Source organism: Drosophila teissieri, chromosome X (genome assembly GCF_016746235.2).
Source record: "Drosophila teissieri strain GT53w chromosome X, Prin_Dtei_1.1, whole genome shotgun sequence".
In the NCBI taxonomy this organism is placed as follows: domain Eukaryota; kingdom Metazoa; phylum Arthropoda; class Insecta; order Diptera; family Drosophilidae; genus Drosophila; species Drosophila teissieri.
This window is the reverse complement of record NC_053034.1, coordinates 14,559,689-14,578,140: the sequence shown is the minus strand read 5'-3', so window position 1 is coordinate 14,578,140 and position 18,452 is coordinate 14,559,689. Positions and strand designations below refer to the sequence as shown.

The 18,452-nt window shown below is 47.4% G+C and overlaps 4 protein-coding genes across 5 annotated transcripts in view; 1 reads left to right on the top strand and 3 right to left on the bottom strand.

The window, feature by feature from the left end:
- Positions 1-359, bottom strand: part of LOC122624885 (glutamine-dependent NAD(+) synthetase) — a 34,863-nt gene extending 34,504 nt beyond the window's left edge. For both annotated transcript variants that reach the window (XM_043804645.1, XM_043804646.1), the window contains exon 1: positions 197-359. The gene's annotated coding sequence lies outside the window, so the exon portion shown is untranslated. The remainder of the gene's footprint in view (positions 1-196) is intronic.
- Positions 360-765: 406 nt separating this feature from the next.
- Positions 766-4,033, bottom strand: LOC122623423 (E3 ubiquitin-protein ligase MGRN1). Its single transcript, XM_043802578.1, has 4 exons — positions 3,604-4,033; positions 2,393-3,566; positions 1,385-2,328; positions 766-1,319 (listed from the first exon to the last, which is right to left on the bottom strand). The coding sequence occupies exons 1-4, from the start codon at positions 3,689-3,691 to the stop codon at positions 1,150-1,152; spliced, it is 2,376 nt and encodes a 791-aa protein (XP_043658513.1). The 5' UTR covers positions 3,692-4,033; the 3' UTR covers positions 766-1,149.
- Positions 4,034-4,273: 240 nt separating this feature from the next.
- Positions 4,274-8,927, top strand: LOC122623092 (DNA topoisomerase 2-binding protein 1). The gene has a single exon (XM_043802023.1). It carries the CDS (start codon positions 4,426-4,428, stop codon positions 8,695-8,697), a length of 4,272 nt encoding a protein of 1,423 aa, XP_043657958.1. The 5' UTR covers positions 4,274-4,425; the 3' UTR covers positions 8,698-8,927.
- A 206-nt stretch (positions 8,928-9,133) lies between these two features.
- Positions 9,134-18,267, bottom strand: LOC122625362 (AP-3 complex subunit delta). The gene is made up of 13 exons (XM_043805484.1): positions 17,967-18,267; positions 16,596-16,691; positions 15,684-15,812; positions 15,476-15,616; positions 15,275-15,404; positions 15,049-15,188; positions 13,460-13,533; positions 12,410-12,558; positions 11,661-12,337; positions 10,988-11,600; positions 10,778-10,921; positions 10,584-10,716; positions 9,134-10,521 (listed from the first exon to the last, which is right to left on the bottom strand). Exons 1-13 carry the CDS (start codon positions 18,063-18,065, stop codon positions 9,924-9,926), a joined length of 3,123 nt encoding a protein of 1,040 aa, XP_043661419.1. The 5' UTR covers positions 18,066-18,267; the 3' UTR covers positions 9,134-9,923.
- Positions 18,268-18,452: the final 185 nt, after the last annotated feature.

The window sequence follows — 18,452 nt, the reverse complement described above, 5'->3', positions numbered from 1 at the left end:
AAAAAACAAACAAAATGTGGAAATGTGTGCCAATTGAAGGGTGAAAGGTTGAGGGGGAAAATTGGTAAATAAATAATGCTTGACCGCTGACCGAAAAATCAATTACACTACGCACATGTCCGGCAATCGCGGAGGTCGAAAACTGGGAGGACACACCAAGTGGGAGCAGGACGAGGAGAAGGTCCTGCTTACGTACCTCCGGCAAAACAGCGGGCGTCCCGTCTCGTCTCGATCCTTCGCACAATTCACGCGGCGACCAGCAGCCACTTTACCACGCGAAAAAACCACCGAAAAGAAATGCTTGAACGGGCGAAAGGTAAACAAATCCAATTGGACAATTCCAAGGGTGATCTCTAGTGATGGCAGCTCCTAACGGCCTATCGACGCCTTTCGATAGTGCGGGTGGTGTTATCGATAGCGATTTACAAAAGTTTTTCCTTTATTTAAATATTGTATTTAAAATTTTTAAAAAAATTGTTGTGCAACGTTACTTTTAATTGTAATATTTAAACTATACAAAATACGACAAATTGTTTTAGCCATTGGAAAGGTGGCTATTTTTGCTTATACGTATACGTAATATTTATTAATTTAACTTTAACGGATACGTAATATTTATATTAAAAGTTTAAAAACCATTTTATATTACATGCTTTACTCAAATATAAACAAGATGTTTTGATTTATGGTCTTAAGACCACAATTTCGTATTATTAACACCGCCCATTGATATATATAACGACTTTAGTTCGATTTATACTGTGGAATGCAGCGCCCTAGGCGCCGTTGTTTATTGGATTTAGTTTATTTGTTATATACCCAAGCCATAATGCTAGGTTAAACTACGTACACATGCATGTGGGACGTGTGTCTTTCCGTGTCTGTGGTGTTTTGTGTGTATGTACTGTATACTGGTTAAGTGTTGTGTCCTGGTGGCCTTTCTACTTGCTCCTCCGCCACCTAATCCTTATCATCATCATCCTCATCATCATCATCATACTTATAATCCTCAAAATATTTGTTCCTGCGGGCGGGGAAGCAGCATTGATTTAACTAAATCTAGGTGACTACGAATAGATAGAATAAACGCAAGGCTAAAACGAGAAAACGAAACGCTCAAAATTCCGCGAAATTCAACTGAGACCGGCTCTAAACATTGACGGCATTCTGCAGAGCTGTCTTGTCATCCACGATAATGTTGGCCGCCGTAGTGGTCGGATTAGAGCTGAGCAGCTGCTTGGTGGACGAGCTGGAGGAGTAGCTATCACTGGAGCTGCGCGTCGAGGCCGAGTTCCCGCTGATTGGGCTGTCCAACATGTCTGGATGGCAGGACGATATATGTTTTAATTATGTGCTTATATAAGAAACCGAATCAAAAACCCACCTGGCAGGGAGCTCACGTTGTTGGACTTCAAGTCCACAACCGTAGTCACCGATCCGGAGCCCACCATATTGCCCACCGATGTGGACTTTTTGTGCAGGTTCTTCTTAACCGCACTACTGAAGCCCACAACAACGGGTCCCACTCCAGCTGGTCCGCCCACTGATCCGGCACTCCTGCCCACGCTGAGACCGCCATTGCCAAGGCTACCGACGCCAAGGGGATCACCGCTTTTGGCTCGCTCCGTGGGGCACAGTGGGCTTAATATCGAGTTCTGAGTATCCTCCGGCGTGTAGTAATCGGAATCCTCGGCCGTGGCCTCGGCGGGCGAGGGTGCTCCGCTCCCGCTAAGTTCTGGCCTCGGCTTGGTGCGCTTCAACGACGAACCCTTCTTCAGGCTGGACTCCTCAGTCGGCCCATCACCACTGCTGCTCTTATTATCGCCATCATCGGCTTCCAAGCAAGCCACCACCTGCTTCAGCGATTTGCTAGACACATTCTTGCTCTTGCTGCCGGGTGATAGCAGAGGCGATAGCTTTTCGTTCTCACTGTCCACATCGTCGTCAGTGCCCGCAGAGCCATCGCCACCGGATCCGGCTGTGGATCTGGGGTACTTTCGTTCGTTGACGATCTGCAGCTTGTCCTGTTTCGGTTCCGGCGAAGTGGATGCCCCCAAAGTTGGCGAAGTACAGGTGGCCGTGCTGGACTTCTTCGGATCGCTTTCAATCTCCACCGAGTGTGTGGACGATCCGTTGCCATTGCCGCCGCCTGATTGATTGGTAATGGTGCCCACCTCACTGGTCGACGTGCACGTCGAGGCGTTCTTCTTGATCTTCGGGCGACGTTGGCTGCTGGACTTGATCGGCGATGTGGCCTTGATGTCAGCACTGGTCATTGTCGAAGCGGCCACGGTGGCAGCGGAGTCCGTGATGTCGTGTTCGCTGTTCCTGAATTCGAAAGTATTATTCGGGCATTAGCTACGATTATGGTTTAATTCATATAGTCACTTACCTAGCCCTGGCCACATACTGTGGCGGTCCGTTGAGTGCCTCAATCAGTGAGACTGGAATATAGCCCGGCGGCACATCCACTGGCGCCGGCTCCCCGGCCGTCGATGTGGGCGTGTTCTGATGCAGCACATGCGTGCTAATTCCCTTCTGGACAGCACGGATCTGAAGCAACGCCCTAAACGGAGCTCGACAGATGGGACAGTTGTTGGCCTGGTAGCGCAGCGAGTCCGCACACGAATTGCACAAACAGAGATGGCGGCAGGGCAGGATGAGCGTGTCTCTGGTCTCACTCATGCAGATGACGCACTCGCTGCCATGATCGTCGATCTCTTCGTCCAGAGACGTCTTGTTCACGGCCTTGTTCTCGATGCCATAGATCTCCTGCAGCAGGTAGCACAAGCCATCCACAAAGATCTTTTGCTTCAGGGCACGGAGCACATAGCTGCCGTTCTCCGGATGATGATCGATCACACAGATGGTGGTGTGCGACTGTCGACACTCGTCGCTGCCCTCCTCCACCACACAGTGGATGGCCACCGGATACTGTTCTCGGCCGGGACTATAGCCCAGCTCATCCTCGGGCATTTGCTGCGGATTGAAGACGTGGCTCGGCTGCGAGAAGCACTGATTTATGCCCTTCTCGTAGTGGTACGTCTCCGAGGTAAGACCCTCGCGCGGCACCAGCGTCACGCCGCTGGGACTGACGTCCTCCGAGCAGAAGTAGTAAATGGTAATGGCGCACTTGGCGTCCGAGTCAAAGGTAAACTCGATGTTGTAAGAGCAGGGCGGCGGTGGCGGCGTCATATCGGCATCCCCGCCACCCAAACCCATCGAACAGAGCACATTACCATCCACATCCTCGATGGTCACATTCGACTTCTCCTTGTCCAGATCCAAATCCCGATCAATCTCCTTCATCTTGGGCTTCTCGAGAACACCACCGCCCAGCTTCTTGTCGTTCAGTGTCTTGACGAAACGCACCGATTCCTTGCGAATGTTGACCAGACTCTTTAGGGTCTTCGTGGGCTCATTGGCCTGCGGCGGCGGATACGGAAAAGCTGTGGGCCGATTGCCCAGGAAATTGAGATCCGCATTCTCGCCGAACAAGTACGATTCCGGTTGGGGCGTGTCGAAGCGCTCGCCGCCCATGATGAAGTGGGTGCCAAAGAAGTTACCCATTATCGGTGGATACTTATGCCTACAAGTATCCACCCATTCTCGGTGGATACTTGTAGGCATTATTCGTGCTCGGATCCGCCTCCTCCACCGCCGCGTTCTGCCTGCTGACAAAGTTGCCCATTTGGTAGGTCGGCTCGGTCTACGGAAAACTGTGACACCGATCCGATCCGATATAGCTTTCGGCTAAAGTTTTCTCTGCGCTAGTTTGGTTTATTATTCTATATCAGTAGTTGGTCACCACACATACAATGACATGATGGCATTTCATTTGTGTGGTCGACTTGGCCGTGCGAATTGTTCGCTGTGGTGGTGTGTCTGTGCCGCGAAAGCTGTGGTCTCCTTTAAGAGTAGGATCCTGTGACCACAAGACTGGTGCCCGAGTTGGCCAATGTCTCTATTATTTTTTATTTGCCTTTCCTTTCTTCTTTCTTCCTTTCTTTTAGGGCTGAGCTGCCATCGACGGTGCGCGATAACGTTTGTATCGATATTTCGCTCGGTTTGCGATTTCAAATAATATCTATCGATGATTTAAACGGAAAGTAGTAAGTAATGAAATATATTCGAAATATTTCCCTTAAAATGTGAAAATTGTTTAAATATTTAAGTAATATCAAATATAAAATCCATATAGCTTATGAACGCAATATTTACCCATCCATATATTTTTCAAATTGAACTCGGCGTTGCCACACGGCTTAATTCAAAGTTGCCAGCGAATTGCTAGCCAGCGTTGCCAGCGAATTCACGGCAACAACAAACGGCGCCAAATAGCGTACGCAAAAAAAAGTGCAGTGCGAAAATCACGGCAATTTTGCAGCGCATCACGGAGCAGGCAACACACCCGCAATCGCCACCATGAGCATGAGCATGGACGAGTCCATTTGCGCGTACTTCGTGAACAACCTGAAGCCGGGCGACGGTGGCGTCCAGGAGGCCGACACACTGGAGCAGTTCGAGGCGTCGCTGGAGCTACTGGGCCAGCAGCTGGCGGAAACCCAGATCCGGCAAATAAAGGCCAGCGAGGGATATCCCCTGATCGCAGCCGGCAACCTGACCAAGAAGGACGTCTTTGTGCTGGCCCAGTTCGAGGGCGAATTCTTCGAGCAATTGCAGCAGACGCGAGCTCTGATCTTGGGGCCACCATGCCTGATTACATGCCTGCGCCGCAATGAACCCATCCCCGAGGGCAGCAGTGCCATCTACACCACGGCCATGCGGGATCTACAGGTCTCGGCCACGGGCATAACACCACAAAAGAAAGAGGAGTTCAGCAGACTCATCAACTGGATGGGCGGCAAATACTTTCAGAGCTTTGGGCATCGCACCACCCACCTCATATCGAACACCATCAAGTCCAGCAAGTACGAGCAGGCCACGCTGAACGGAGTGCCCGTTATGCACGTCGACTGGGTGCAGTATGTCTGGGATCAGAGTCGTCGCAGCCAGCGCGAAGGCATCAAGGCAACAGATCCCGATTTCGACAAGTACCGCCTGCCCATCTTCTTTGGGGCGAACATCACGTGCAGCGGATTGGATGTGGCGCGCAAGGATCAGGTTATGCGGCTGGTCAACGAGAATGGCGGCATCTATCATCGCGCCTTCCGCTCCCAGGTGGTGGACATCGTCATCACTGAGCAATCAAAGACGGACACCGATAAGTACAAGGCGGCCATACGCTACAAGAAGGATGTCTTGCTGCCGGAATGGATTTTCGAGAGCTACAATCGCGGCTACGCCCTGCCCACAAAGGACTATGAGGTGCGCCCTGGCAAGAAGTCGTCCACACCCACCAAGGGCACTCATCCGGGCGCTGCTCCCGGTGCTGATCAAACGCACCTCTCGGATCTCTCACGGATCAGCTTCATCTCCGGCTCGCGGCGCATGTGCAGCGATCTAACTACCGTCAACGAATCAGTCAGCAGTGTGGGCAGCAGCTCGCCCGCCAAGGATCTGCTCAAGCAGGCCACCAGCAGTGGCAGAAACTACCAGCAGGTGCTGGCCGAAATTGAACCGCGGCAGGCGAAAAAGGCGGGCGCCTTCCTCGATGGTTGCTGTGTGTATTTGAGTGGCTTCCGCTCAGAGGAGCGGGAAAAGCTAAACAGAGTGCTGAATACGGGCGGAGCGACCCGCTACGATGAGGCCAACGAGGGCATCTCGCACATCATTGTGGGCCAACTGGATGACGCCGAGTACCGGCTGTGGCAGCGCGATGGTCTCATGGGTTCGGTTCATGTGGTGCGCTTGGATTGGCTGCTGGAGAGCATTCGAGCTGGTCGCGTGGTCAGTGAGTTGGTGCATCGCGTATCGCTGCCACAGAATCGAGAACCCGATGTCGCCTCCCCTGCCAGCAAGCGAACCCTGCGCTCCATGAACCACAGCTTCAAGCAGCCAACATTGCCCATCAAGAAGAAGCTCTTCGATCAGGAACCGGATCCAGTGCAGCCACAGGAGCACGAGGAGCCGGATCATACCCTGCTGGATCAGTACTCACAGGATCAAGGAGCAGTGGCACAGCTGCCACCGGCGGATGTCAGTCTCCTCCATCCAGCGGCGAGTTCCACCCAAATGGAGATACGCCAGCGAGTCTCGGTGGCCAATCCGAATCCAGCCGCCGCCGGTCAGCCATTGCCCGATCTTAGTGCCAGCACTCTATCCATTGATTTCGAAAAGCTGGACTACTTTGCTGGTGTCTCTGTGTATGTGCACAAGGAGTGCTTCAACGAGGAGTTCTTCAACCAAATGCTGACCGAGTGCGAGGCTGCCCAAGGCTTACTGGTGCCATCGAATTTCTCCGATGAAGTGGATTTCGCCATCGTCAGCTTCGAGGTGGCATTGGACGTGAAGGAACTACCGGTCAAGGCTCGAAATGTGGTCACCGAACTGTTTCTGGAAAGCTGCATGAAGAAGAATCAGCTGCTGCCCATCGAATATTACCACAAACACGTGCCAGCTGCTGCACTGCGTCAGCCGCTCAAAGGCATGACTATTGTGGTGTCCATCTATGCAGGTTTGGAGCGGGACTTTATTAATGCGGCAGCAGAACTACTGGGCGCCTCCGTCAATAAGACGTTCATCAAGAAGGAGAAACCGCTGCTGGTGTGTCCCACTGCCGAGGGCTCCAAGTACGAAGGTGCCATTAAGTGGAACTATCCCGTGGTCACATCCGACTGGCTGGTGCAGTGCGCCCGCACTGGTCAGAAGCTGCCCTTCGTCGGATACTTGGTGGGCAAGAGTCCCGAGGACTTCCCCATATCTCCGCGCTTGCGTGACAGCAATTCTCGAACACTAAGAAGACCGAATGAGTCTACGTTGGTGGCCCAACCAGATGTCACCATGGAGGAGGCGGAGAACCAACCAGCGGGCTCTGTCACACCAGTTGCCGCTGTCAGTCCAGGAGCAGGAGCTCCAGAACTGACGCCCCTGCGCAACAAGAGAGTCTCCGAACTAGCCGGAATACCCGCGGGCAGTGCTCGTCATCGCAGCAGCAGCTCCACACCTCCCGATTCTCCATGCACGCCGCTTAGCCAGGTGGGTGCCCAGAAGTACAACCTGGACTTTCTCGAGCAATTCGTCCAACGCCTGGATACCGATGAGGGCAAGGATTGTGTGCGCGAGATTATCCGTGAGATGCGAGAGAATCAAACGCCGGAACTGGAGCGTATTCGGCGGCAGGCCTGCACGCCCGTCAGTCGTAAGCATCAGCGACCAGCGCCGGGCATTCCGGAGTTTTGCCTCACGCCCGAGTTCCAGCAGCGGATGGCCGATGACTTCGAGCGGCGCTGGCGCCTGCCAACCCAGAAAATCAAACCGGACACACCGTTGGCCGTCATCAGGCAGCGCGTGATGCGGATCACATGCGAGACTCTGGGCATCGAATATGAAGAAAGTAGTGCTAAGGCGCAAGAGCTTGTGGAATCGCCATCAACGGTGAAAAAGAAGCCGCCAACGAGGACGCAGGCCACCAAACTCAATTTTGATAGATCACCGAAAACACCCAAGCTGTCGGTTGGCAAAAAGACACCACTCAGGGTGTCCACGGGCTCACCCCGCAGCGCAACGCAATCCCCCTTCGTGCCGAACACACAGAGTCCAACCGAAGCAGCACCGCCACGGCGATCAGATGGACCAACCATGAGCGAGGAAGGCCAAAGCACCATTGACTTTGACAAGATCAGCTTCGAGGAGTCGGCCGTTCCCGTCATGGCCCCCGATATTCCCGCAGTGGCCCCAGACGTTAAGCAGATCACGGACTATCTAAAGAACTGCGAATCGCGAAGGAACAGTCTGAAGCGCAGCCACGACAGCGACATGGATTGCGGCGAGAGCGAGGTGCAGTATGTGCAGCCCTTCGAGTCCGAGGGCTTTGCCCTGGGCACCGAGGACATGGTCGACTGGCGCGATCCGGCGGAGTTCAATGCGGCAAAGAGGAGATCCTCTGGCGGTTCACCCAAAATGCAGTATGCTGGCATTCCGTGCTTCAGCATCTCGTGCGGTGATGATGATGAAAAGCGGGCGGAACTAGTCGAGCGGGTCATCCAACTGGGTGGCAAAGTGTGCGAGAATCTGGTGAACTATGACGACGCCTGCACCCATCTGCTGTGCGAGCGTCCGAATCGCGGTGAGAAGATGCTGGCCTGCATTGCCGCAGGGAAATGGATACTCAATATCCGGTATATCGAAGATTGTCATGCGCGTGGCCACTTCCTGGACGAAACGCTGTACGAATGGGGCAATCCGAAGGCCATTAACCTGCCCACCCTGGCACCGGAGGAGGAGCCCATTGCCGCCGCCGTCCATCGTTGGCGCACGGAGTTGGGTGCGTGCGGCGGTGGCGCCTTCTCCGATCACCGGGTCATACTCAGCATGAGCGAGAGGAGCGGAGCGCCCATTAGGAATGTGCTGCGTGCCGGCGGCGCCTGCATCCTGGAGCCCAGCACGCCGTTTTCCAAGGATCCAGTGGCCAAGAGTGCCACCCATTGCTTTGTCGACGTGAAGAAGGCGCCGCTGTCGTCCCAGGACATGGACTATCTGCACAAATGTGGTGTGCAGGTGCTCAGCCAGATTGCCATCAACGCCTATTTGATGCACGGCAGGGAGGCCGATCTGGGAAAGTACCAGCTCCTTTGAATGGATGTGCTCATCATCACAGTCTCTGTACTTTCAATCGATTTTGTTGTTCGTGTTCGAAATTTATATTTTTTAGTTATATAAACGTTATTAATTAAAGCCTTCAAAGGTTGAAATATATATAGCTCTAGTTTAAGCATTTGTAAGTGTAATTTTGAAATTTTTGGTTTGTGTTCTTGTTTAAAATCAAATTATTTTTGAAACAAATTAAACGAAACTTACTAACAGAATTGGTTATCATGTGTCACCAATTTTCTATTTATTTTTTGAAGCGGCATTTGTTTATTTTATTTTTAATTCATTCCAACGTTTATTTAATAAATAAAATTAGATATTAAAAGCCTACAAAAATTGTATTTATTCTTACCGAATTCGATCAATTAGAAAGCGATTTATCAGCGTCCAAATTAAACAAGAAATCCAACCAATAACCAACTGCATTGTACTTTTCATTTATTTAACGTTTATATACTTGTATGTGGGTTTGTGTGGGTGTTTGTATATAATATGCATGTATGTATAATTTCACTTAGCTTCTGTTCCGTTTCTGTATCAGTTTTTTTTTTTAGTAATTATTTAGTGTATAGCAGTACTTTATATTTGATTCATATGGTTTCACATGTATACATATATCATTTGTTTTTACAATCCATGCAGTTTGTTCTATTCTCTGTGTGGGATTCATTATAAAATTCCATTTTATATAACTATAGCTATATAATTGTCTGTGTTTGTGGGTGTGTTTTTAGTGGAATCGCATGTTCTAGGCTACAAATTCATCAAAAATAGATAGTATATCCTGGAATCGAACTGCATTGCATTGGATTCCGATTTGCAGTTGATCATTTTTGCATATTTCTTTACCGTTTGTAGCTTTCTTCATGTTTTAAGCCGCAATTGGCAGACTGGCGGCATTTTACATTTTAAAATTACACTTCTATATATTAATAATTATTTATATATATATATATTTATACGGTTTATGTTGATTTATTTTTTAGCATATCAATTTGTTCAATGTTGGTTTTGTTTTTATATCGCAGCGATAATTTGTTTAGTTTTTCTTCTTTTTTCTTTTTTAGGAGGCAATTGTTTCAACTTAACGAAAATGGAGAGTGTGAAGCTAGCTTCGCCTCTCCTGTTTTTCGAGTAAACGCGTAATGAATCGACACAAAAAACAATCGTAATAATGATTAATTATAATAGTGGAACTTGGAGCTTAGCAATTACAAAATCTCTTTGCTGGGCGTTGAGATTCCCAGTGGCTGTTCGTATTCGCCGATCGAAACGATGGCGGATACGGATGCTGATGCAGATTCGGAAGCCTTCTTCTCCTTGCGCTGCGACTTCTCCTTTTTATGCTTCTTCTTGTGCGCCTTGGACGCCACCTCCGCGCCCATATCAATGATGTTGCTCCCGATGGCGGTGGCGGTGGCGGTGGCCAGGGCATCAGGCGCACCATCCGTCGACTTCTCCTTGTTCTTCTTCTTTTTGTGATGCTTGGGGGCATCTGGAAGGATGGTTGAAATGTTGTTGTTGTCGTTGCTATTGTTGCTGGGGGCGGAGATGTGGCTGGGACTGGGAGTGGGCGTGTCAGCATCGATGAGATCGATCACCGGCTGAACAGCAGCCTCCTTGCGTTCCCGCTTGCTATCCCGGTGCTCCCGCTTCGCCTTCCGCTCCTTGTCCTTATCCTTATCCTTTTTCCTATCCTTCTTGGCGGTGTTACCACTGCCTGCCGACTCCGCCGGCGTTTTGAGATTCTCTTTGCCCGCCGCTGACTTTTTGGACGAGGACCTCACCGCAGGCGCTTCGAAGTCCGTGCTGTAAAGGGATTACAAAAATTAGTCTTTTCAACTCTGTGAAACTCTCGGCTCTGCGATTACATGTCCAATTCAATGTCCAGGGCTCGATGCGGATCATTTGGATCGTATTTGCCATCCTTGTCCTCGCTGTCCGACATGGAGACACCTTCGGGCATGTCCAGCGTGGTGTTCACAATGTGCAAGGGTTTCGGCTCTGCAAATTTATATATAAATGGATATAAATGTATATATTTGTTAACTTCGGCTTAGCTTACCTCCTTCCGATTCGGAGCTGCTGTTGTACGCCACTTTATTCTTGGCTTTTTTGCTCTTTTTGCCCTTTTTATGCTTCTTCTTGCCATCCTTGCCGCCCTGTGCCGCCTGCTGTTCCTGGAGGTACTTATCCGATCGCTTGGTGACTGCACAAAAAGAAAATCATGTGTGAAATGCAACTGGTTGTGTATAAGTCCATGCGGACAACTTACTGCCCACGCGCAGAGCGGCCACGCCCTCCATGTCCAGCGGCAGCTCCGTAATGGGTATGTCATCAATATTGTCATACTGATCCGCATTCGAGGCACCACTCGCCGTGGGCGTGGACTTGAGGTAATGAGGATTGTTCGACTGCTCAATGAGCCGAGCCATTCGCTGCCGCTCCAGTTGCTCGGGCGTGAGCTCCAAACTCTGCCGCCGCTTTCCGCCGCCACCATCAGCTGCCGATCCTGCCTGGGCGGCACTAACGAATAGCTCGTCCTTGTCGTGTTCCGAGGACGAACTGCTCGCCGCATCTTCCGGAGGCGGAGCATTGATCCACTCGTCCAGATCCAGCCCATCCGGCAGGGGCACCTTACGCTGCGCCTTGGGCGCCACCGGAATCAGCTCGCCTGTGAACAGCAGCGTCATCTCCTGGACAATCTCAATGGCCAGCGGCGGTATGCCGCCCTCCGTCGTCGTGTCCATGGCCATGGCATCGGTCGAAGTGGACAGCTGGTTGCGCAGCATCTCGATCAGCATGCAAGCGGAATTGGCACGCTCCTGCACCTCAATGTCGCTGGAACCATTGAAGTGCTGTAGCTTATCCAGCACATGGTCGCAGAGCTACAAATGATAACACGAATTCAGAAGAGATCATTTGCAGATATGAGGAGAAGCACTTACTGTCACCAAACCAGGCAGATCCTGAAGCTCTAAGCACGTGGTGGCCAGGCGGGCGAATAGCTTGATCACGTTCTGCACGTAGACACCCTGGATGTGGCCGGGCAGTAGCCTCGGGCGCAGCAGGATGTTGAGCGTCTTCTCCGCATCCTCCAGCTCGCCAGCGAACTCGCCAACGATCCAGGCGGCGGCGTAGAGCACCTCGTACATGGAATTGCTTTGCGCCGAAACGGTGAACGTGTCCAGCAGATTGGTCATCTCGTTGACGGCGAATTGCCGGACCACAGGCACTCGAATGGCCACGTCAAGGAGTTGCTCTGCAATGAGGCGGCCGTGCCGTGAGCCAGCCTCCAGTTGGATGAGCTCCACGAGCACGGTGAGATACCACTCGAAGTTGGTCACATAGAGATAGGAACTCTGGGCGCATATCTCGATCACCTTGTAGAGCAATTCGTCTCGGTAGGCGGAACCCTCTGCCCGCTCCATGTGGCCCAGCAATCGCTTGACAATCTCCATTAGGTTCTTCTTCGAGACCATGCCGTACAGCAGGTCCAGGGCGCGCAGTCGTATCGATTCGTCCTTGTCGTCCAGGCAGGCGAGTATGAGATCCTTGTGCGCCTGCACACTCTTCGGGTGCGTCTTCAGGATTTTCGACATGGCCAACAGTCCGAGATATTTCACTGTAATTGGCAATTAGTAATCATTGACTGTGAGGGAACCTTAAAGGATAAAATGCGACAGGCAATACTCACAGTTCTGGTCCGAATCCTCGATGAGGATGCGCAGCTTCTGCACGCAGAGCTGGATGGAGGCACTGTGGTTGGGCATGCCGCTGCTGATGCTGATGAGCACCGCGATCACCGTGTTGATGCACTCGTACAGGAGACTCATCGCCGAGGTGCTGTTGAGTGAGTTGGGTTTGGTTTTTGGTTCGTATTTTGTTTTGTTTTGTTTTCATTTTTTGTTCGTGTTTTGGTTAGTTTTTTATTTTGTTGTTGTTGTGGTTTGTATTAGTAGTTTGAGAAAAACAAAAAAATGGGAACTTGTATTAAGAGTAAGCAGCGGTAAAGCGACAAACATTGCACTACAACAATAGCAAATAGCAAAAGGCAACAACAACAACAACAGCGGTAGCAATATCGATAGCATATATGTATAGTGTTAGCGATAACAATTAGCGATTATTGCGATAGACATTGGGGCAACACAACATTGCGAAGCAACGCAGCAAAGGCAACCAAAAAAGAAAAACTAACAACAGCAACAATAGCGACAACAACAACAACAACAACTGCAACGGCTCGATTATTTGTTTTTCTTTTCGCTTCGGCCGATTTAACTAGTTTGAACTTTGGCTCTCAATGAGTGTGCTCGATAAGCAAAAAATCGATAGACAAACGACGAAATTATAGAAACAAATACGAACTTAAGCAGGATGGCGACAGTCATAAGTTAAGAGAGTGGGAGAGAGATGGAGATAGACAGAGAAAGAGAGAGAGCGATATAGGTAACGGACATAAGAAGCTAGAAGATCTGTACAGTTAAATGATAATAACGAATATATGTATAACGTTCAGTCGCACAATCATCGAGCAGCTTCAATTATCGATCAATAGTTATCGACCATTAATCGGTCACTTTGCGATTTCGAATTTAGTTTTTTGCTTTCGCCTTGCTTTGTTGCAATCGTTTTCCACGCAATTTTTGGGAAATCGTATCGTATTTTTTTTGTTTTTTTTTTTTACTTCAGTTCATTTGTATTTTCATTTTGTTTGTTTGTTTTGCAATAATTTAAGACTTGCCTATGAATTAGATTTGTGAGTGGTTCTATTAATTTCTTTCCTAGCCGGGGTTCTAAGGGGGTTAAAGCGCCAAACTGCAAATGCAAAGAGAAAAAGAAACAAGCAAGAAATTATAAATCATAAATTACATACAATCGAAATCATCAACGTCCTTATTCACAACTAAAACTAGAACTAAAACTAAATCTAAAACCGAAAGCGAAAACGAAACTGAAAATCAAATGTTATAAAAAAATGTAAATTGGAGCACTCTAAAAAGTATTTCTCTTTCTCTTAAACTGGCTGTGAGTTTAGTTTTATCGTTCTTCCTGGTCCTTTTCCTTCCGGATCGGATCTCTTGATGATATGTCTATATATTCGTGTATCTCAGGGTCTTGGTTGTATATTTGTATATATATATATATGTTTTACACTTTGATTGGTATACATGTCATCGTTTGAAGTTTCCTCTTAATTTTAGTCAAGCGAATTAAGCAGTTTTTCAACACAATGAAGCCAAAGGAGCACGACTCGGTGTGAATTGAGGATGTGAGCATTTGAAGCAAAGCTTACAGACACAGATTGTTCAATATCTTGGAAACACTATTTATAATATTTTTATATCAATGAATAACTTGTCTTGTAAGCTTTGTTCATTTCAGGGATTATGGAACATCGTGTGTGCATCAACATGGGTGTACATAAGATGTGTGTTCATTGAAATTGCAATGTCAATTTTGTTTAATTTCAATACATTTAGTATAATCAATTACGACGCTTATTTGTTTTTTTTTTGGGTTGTGAAGGAGTTTACGTTTGAGGTGTGGAAAATGTGATGTAGATAAATCGTGGTAAAAGCGTAAAAGGTGATTAATTACACCTCATACGATTTCGCCTCGATTAATCAATCAAATAAGACATGGTAGTAATTACTAAAGTATACAACAATATCTGTGTTGCTTCCATTTAAACAATTAGGATACGAAAATATATACCAAATATATACCAACGAAACAATAAGGATTGTTCAATCAACTAAATTGTAAATAGTAAAATGCTTTAGAGTAAATCAAAGCGCGTGCTGGTTTTTAATTAAGTTTTCTGGATTGGAATTTTTCGTTGGTCAGATTAAAGAAAAGCGCGCCGATAAAAACCTGGAAATAATTTCAATTAGGGGCTGAGTCAATTTGCGTCCCAGCGCCGGTTCAATTGTCGTGAGGCTCGCGAACTAAAATTCATACGATTTTCATTTGGCATTTCATTCAGTTTTTTTCAGTTTTCATTAGTATTTGTTTTTGGAGTGGTTTGTATATTATTATTATTATTTTTTGTTGGTTTGTTTGGAGCGGGAGCAGAGGGAGGAGAGGGGGAGGAGTAGTTGTAGTGTTAATTAACTTTTTGTTAGACAAAAATTCAATTGTCATATATAAAGAGTATACATACGCATGGTATATACATACATAGTATACAGCAAAACAAAATCGTTGTTTGTCCGTGAACAAACGAAAATCAAAATATATAATATAAACAGATACGTACTTAAAACAGAACTTAAGAGTAAAGTAATCATTGTGAATATTTGGTGGCCAGTGATGTGGATCAGCACTCACCAGCTTGATGATCTTGATCAGCATCCAGTTGTTGGTCGATGTGGTCATCAGCTTGAAGAAGATCGGCGCCAGGGGCAGGTAGTTTTTTGGATTCTTACGTGCTAATTCACAAATAACGTTCACGGCAGCTGATTGAACACCTAGAAAGCAGAACAGAACACGGTAGTGCATTAGACACAAAAATCCCATTTAAATGGCTGCAGAATGATGTGTATTTTGATTAAACCTGGATCAGGATCCTCCAGTTTCTCTTTGAGTTTGGGAAATGCAGGTCTCAATGCTTCGGGATAGCGTAGGAATACTTTATACATCATAAGGACGGCTTTCATGCGCAGATACGGCTTTGTTGAGCTCATCTGCAGATTACGAAAGTACAGTACAAATCAATTAACATGCACTTTAATTAGCTATGCTATGCCATCCATACCAGTGTCATAATATCGTTGGCCAAATCGCGGGACAGATCGGGGGATATGAAGCAGCTTAGTCCGCTGAGCGCCACACCCGCGTCGTATTGGTTCTGTGAGTTGAGATCCTTGCGTATCATATTGGTGGTCAGCATGAGCAGCTGCAGTGTGCGAAAAATGCAGTGTTTAACATATAAATAATGTAAATAATGTGAAGCTAAGGCTTACCTCACTATCTGGATGGAAACATTGGCTGGCCGCCAGGTAGCCAATTCGCTTGCAGGTGAATCTGGATGAGCTCATCACCTCGATGATGTTGAAGCCCGCCCAGGAGATGTCGTAGCCCAGCATTTGTATCTGTCGAAGGCGAAAGCGAAATCGAATCAATAAATATTAACATTTTCTGCTGATTGTGTGCAAGCGCATATGACAGCGGGTGTTCATGTGTGTGTCTACGAGTTATAAAGGTGCAGGATAGGCTCAAGGACTCGTTAGCATTAAAATCTCCTTAGCTGCACCGCACACTCGAGGGTGCATTGCTAGTCACACCGACAAGGTATTGTAAGTAAAGCAACATCTGCAGGCGTAGCAATGCTATTATAGCCAACACAACTGTGCCAACTACACTGCTTTTGATGGCATCTTTTGGATCGCTTGTTCGTTGGCCACCACCACCAGCAGCGTGTGGGCGTGGCACTTTGTTGTTCTTGGCTCGCCTTGTTTCCGCCGATTCAGTTGTTATTTTAACGGCTGTTGCTGCTTTCGTCCTTATTGTCGCACATTGCCTACAAGCACCCCACACCGCCGCCAGCTCAGGCAATTTGCATCAAGTGCAGCCAGGCACTCGGTCGACTTTGAATGGCTGCCACCAGAATCTGGTGCACAGCTGAATCTAACGCCGAGCCGTCGTCTTGAAGGGGAAACTGCATCCTCTGCGGGCTGTCGGTACAGATAACCAGCTTATTTCGATTTCGCAAGGTTTTTGGCCACCAAGCACAGTGTCTAGTTAACATGTTCGCAACTTTTCAGAGCCCCAAAAATTACAATACCTTTCATTATTGTTAGAATAGCGATTTAAACATCGTTTGTTTGGGGATTTCCAATACGTATGTGGCACATTGGGTTTGTATCTCAACTTACGTAGGTCAACTTGGCCACTGCATTGCACTTGACACTGATATTGTCCTGCCGCAGCTCCTGTTTGATCTCCTCGATGCACGTCGATATGTATTTGGCCTGCGGAGAAAGTGGTTGTCAATCAATCTGTTCGTATATAAACATAAGTATAGCTATGTGAAATGTGCGAAATGCGAAATGTGCAATGGCAGCACATCATAAACAACAAACATATCTGAGAATCGTCGTGGGGCTATCAGTTGTATGCCCACAGCAACAGAACCAAAATAAAGTAAACACAAATTCCAAATCACACAGTGGCGGGCAACGTACTAGTGTTGTTGGTCCTAGAGCAAAAGCGTTTTAATGGAATGCAGATGCAGTCGCTGATAAAATCGAATATAAATATATAAATATTGACTGTTTACTCTACTTTTGCTTCACAAAATGGCAAACTGATGTGAACTGTTTACTTAAGAAAGTTATATTGAAACTACGCCAACTGATGAGTAACTTTTATTTGTGATGAAGAGCAAACAATATGGGAAAATTGTTGATATGAAATGTTTTTATTTTCATTTAATTAAATAGAATGAATGCTATTGATTTAACCACATTTGTAAATCAGCGCTTAGAGGAACCCACACAAGAGCAAAATGAACAATCGAAATGCGCAGTGGAAGATATATAAAACAAACTTAATCAAGAATAACTTATTTTTTGTTTACGTAGACAAACTCAATTCTTATTGCATATACATTATTATGTGTCAATTGATATATTTATACGATATGCAAACCTCTGTAACTCATTTGACCACAGTTTTTGTGTATTTCTTTTTTGGCCATTTAAATATTATTTCGATTGCATTGATATTTGCAATTACTAGCATTTTTACTAAGATATAGTAGATACAATTTTATTTTGAAATCACATGGTATTTTCTCGCTGTGTGGCAACGCAAGTACCGTTAGCTGATCCTGCCAAGCATTCTGATAAGGACCAAAGAAAAAAAAAATATAAAGCAATCGGCGGGGGAATTAACGTGGGTAAATATTTGATAAAAGCCACTTGCTAATTAATTTGGTGCGTTCAGTTCTGTGGCTCTTTTCAAGCTTTTCCTGCTTTTCCCTTTGCATTGTTGGCAGATGCCAAAACACTCACACACACACAGCCACTTTCACCCACACACACACACACACACACGCATGCAAGCACACCAAACTCTAATAAGATTCCCTTAATGCAAACGAAATTTGCCAGCCAATTAGCGAGTTCTAATTGGACGCACAGCTGGGCCACTTGGGGGGGCGTGGCAATTCGAGGGGCGGCAGATTTGGTGTGTTGTTGGGCGGGGGAGTGGTAGGCGGGGCTGCAAGTCCTGGACACGCTTACCTCATTATCCTTGTTGTTCCTAATGCCGCGCACCAAATCGGTGAGGTTTTTATCAAACATACGCTCGAAAAAGTTACCCTTCACTTTCTTCAGTGCCATGTTTGCTGTTGCTATTGTGGTTTTTTTCTTTTTTTGCTGCACTCCGTGGCGTTACTTTGATTGCAAAATCGGTATCTCGCTTGGGAAATTGGGCTAGTTTGGCGAGGCGTTTTCAGCACATCACCGGCGGCAGCACAAAGCACTCACTTCCGTCTTTTTCCGATTTGTTTTCGTTTTTTTTTTTTTTAACTTTAATACGCTCGCAAACTAGAGGTGGCACGCAAGTGTATGTTTAATCGATACTATCGATGTTTACTGCACGTTGGTGCTTGACTACGCTAAACAATAGGTGGCTGCACTCGCTAGCGGTAAAATGTTAACCGCTTCGCGGACTGTCGATAACTCGCTGCGCAATCGATTTCAAAACCGATTCAGGGCAACAAGTTT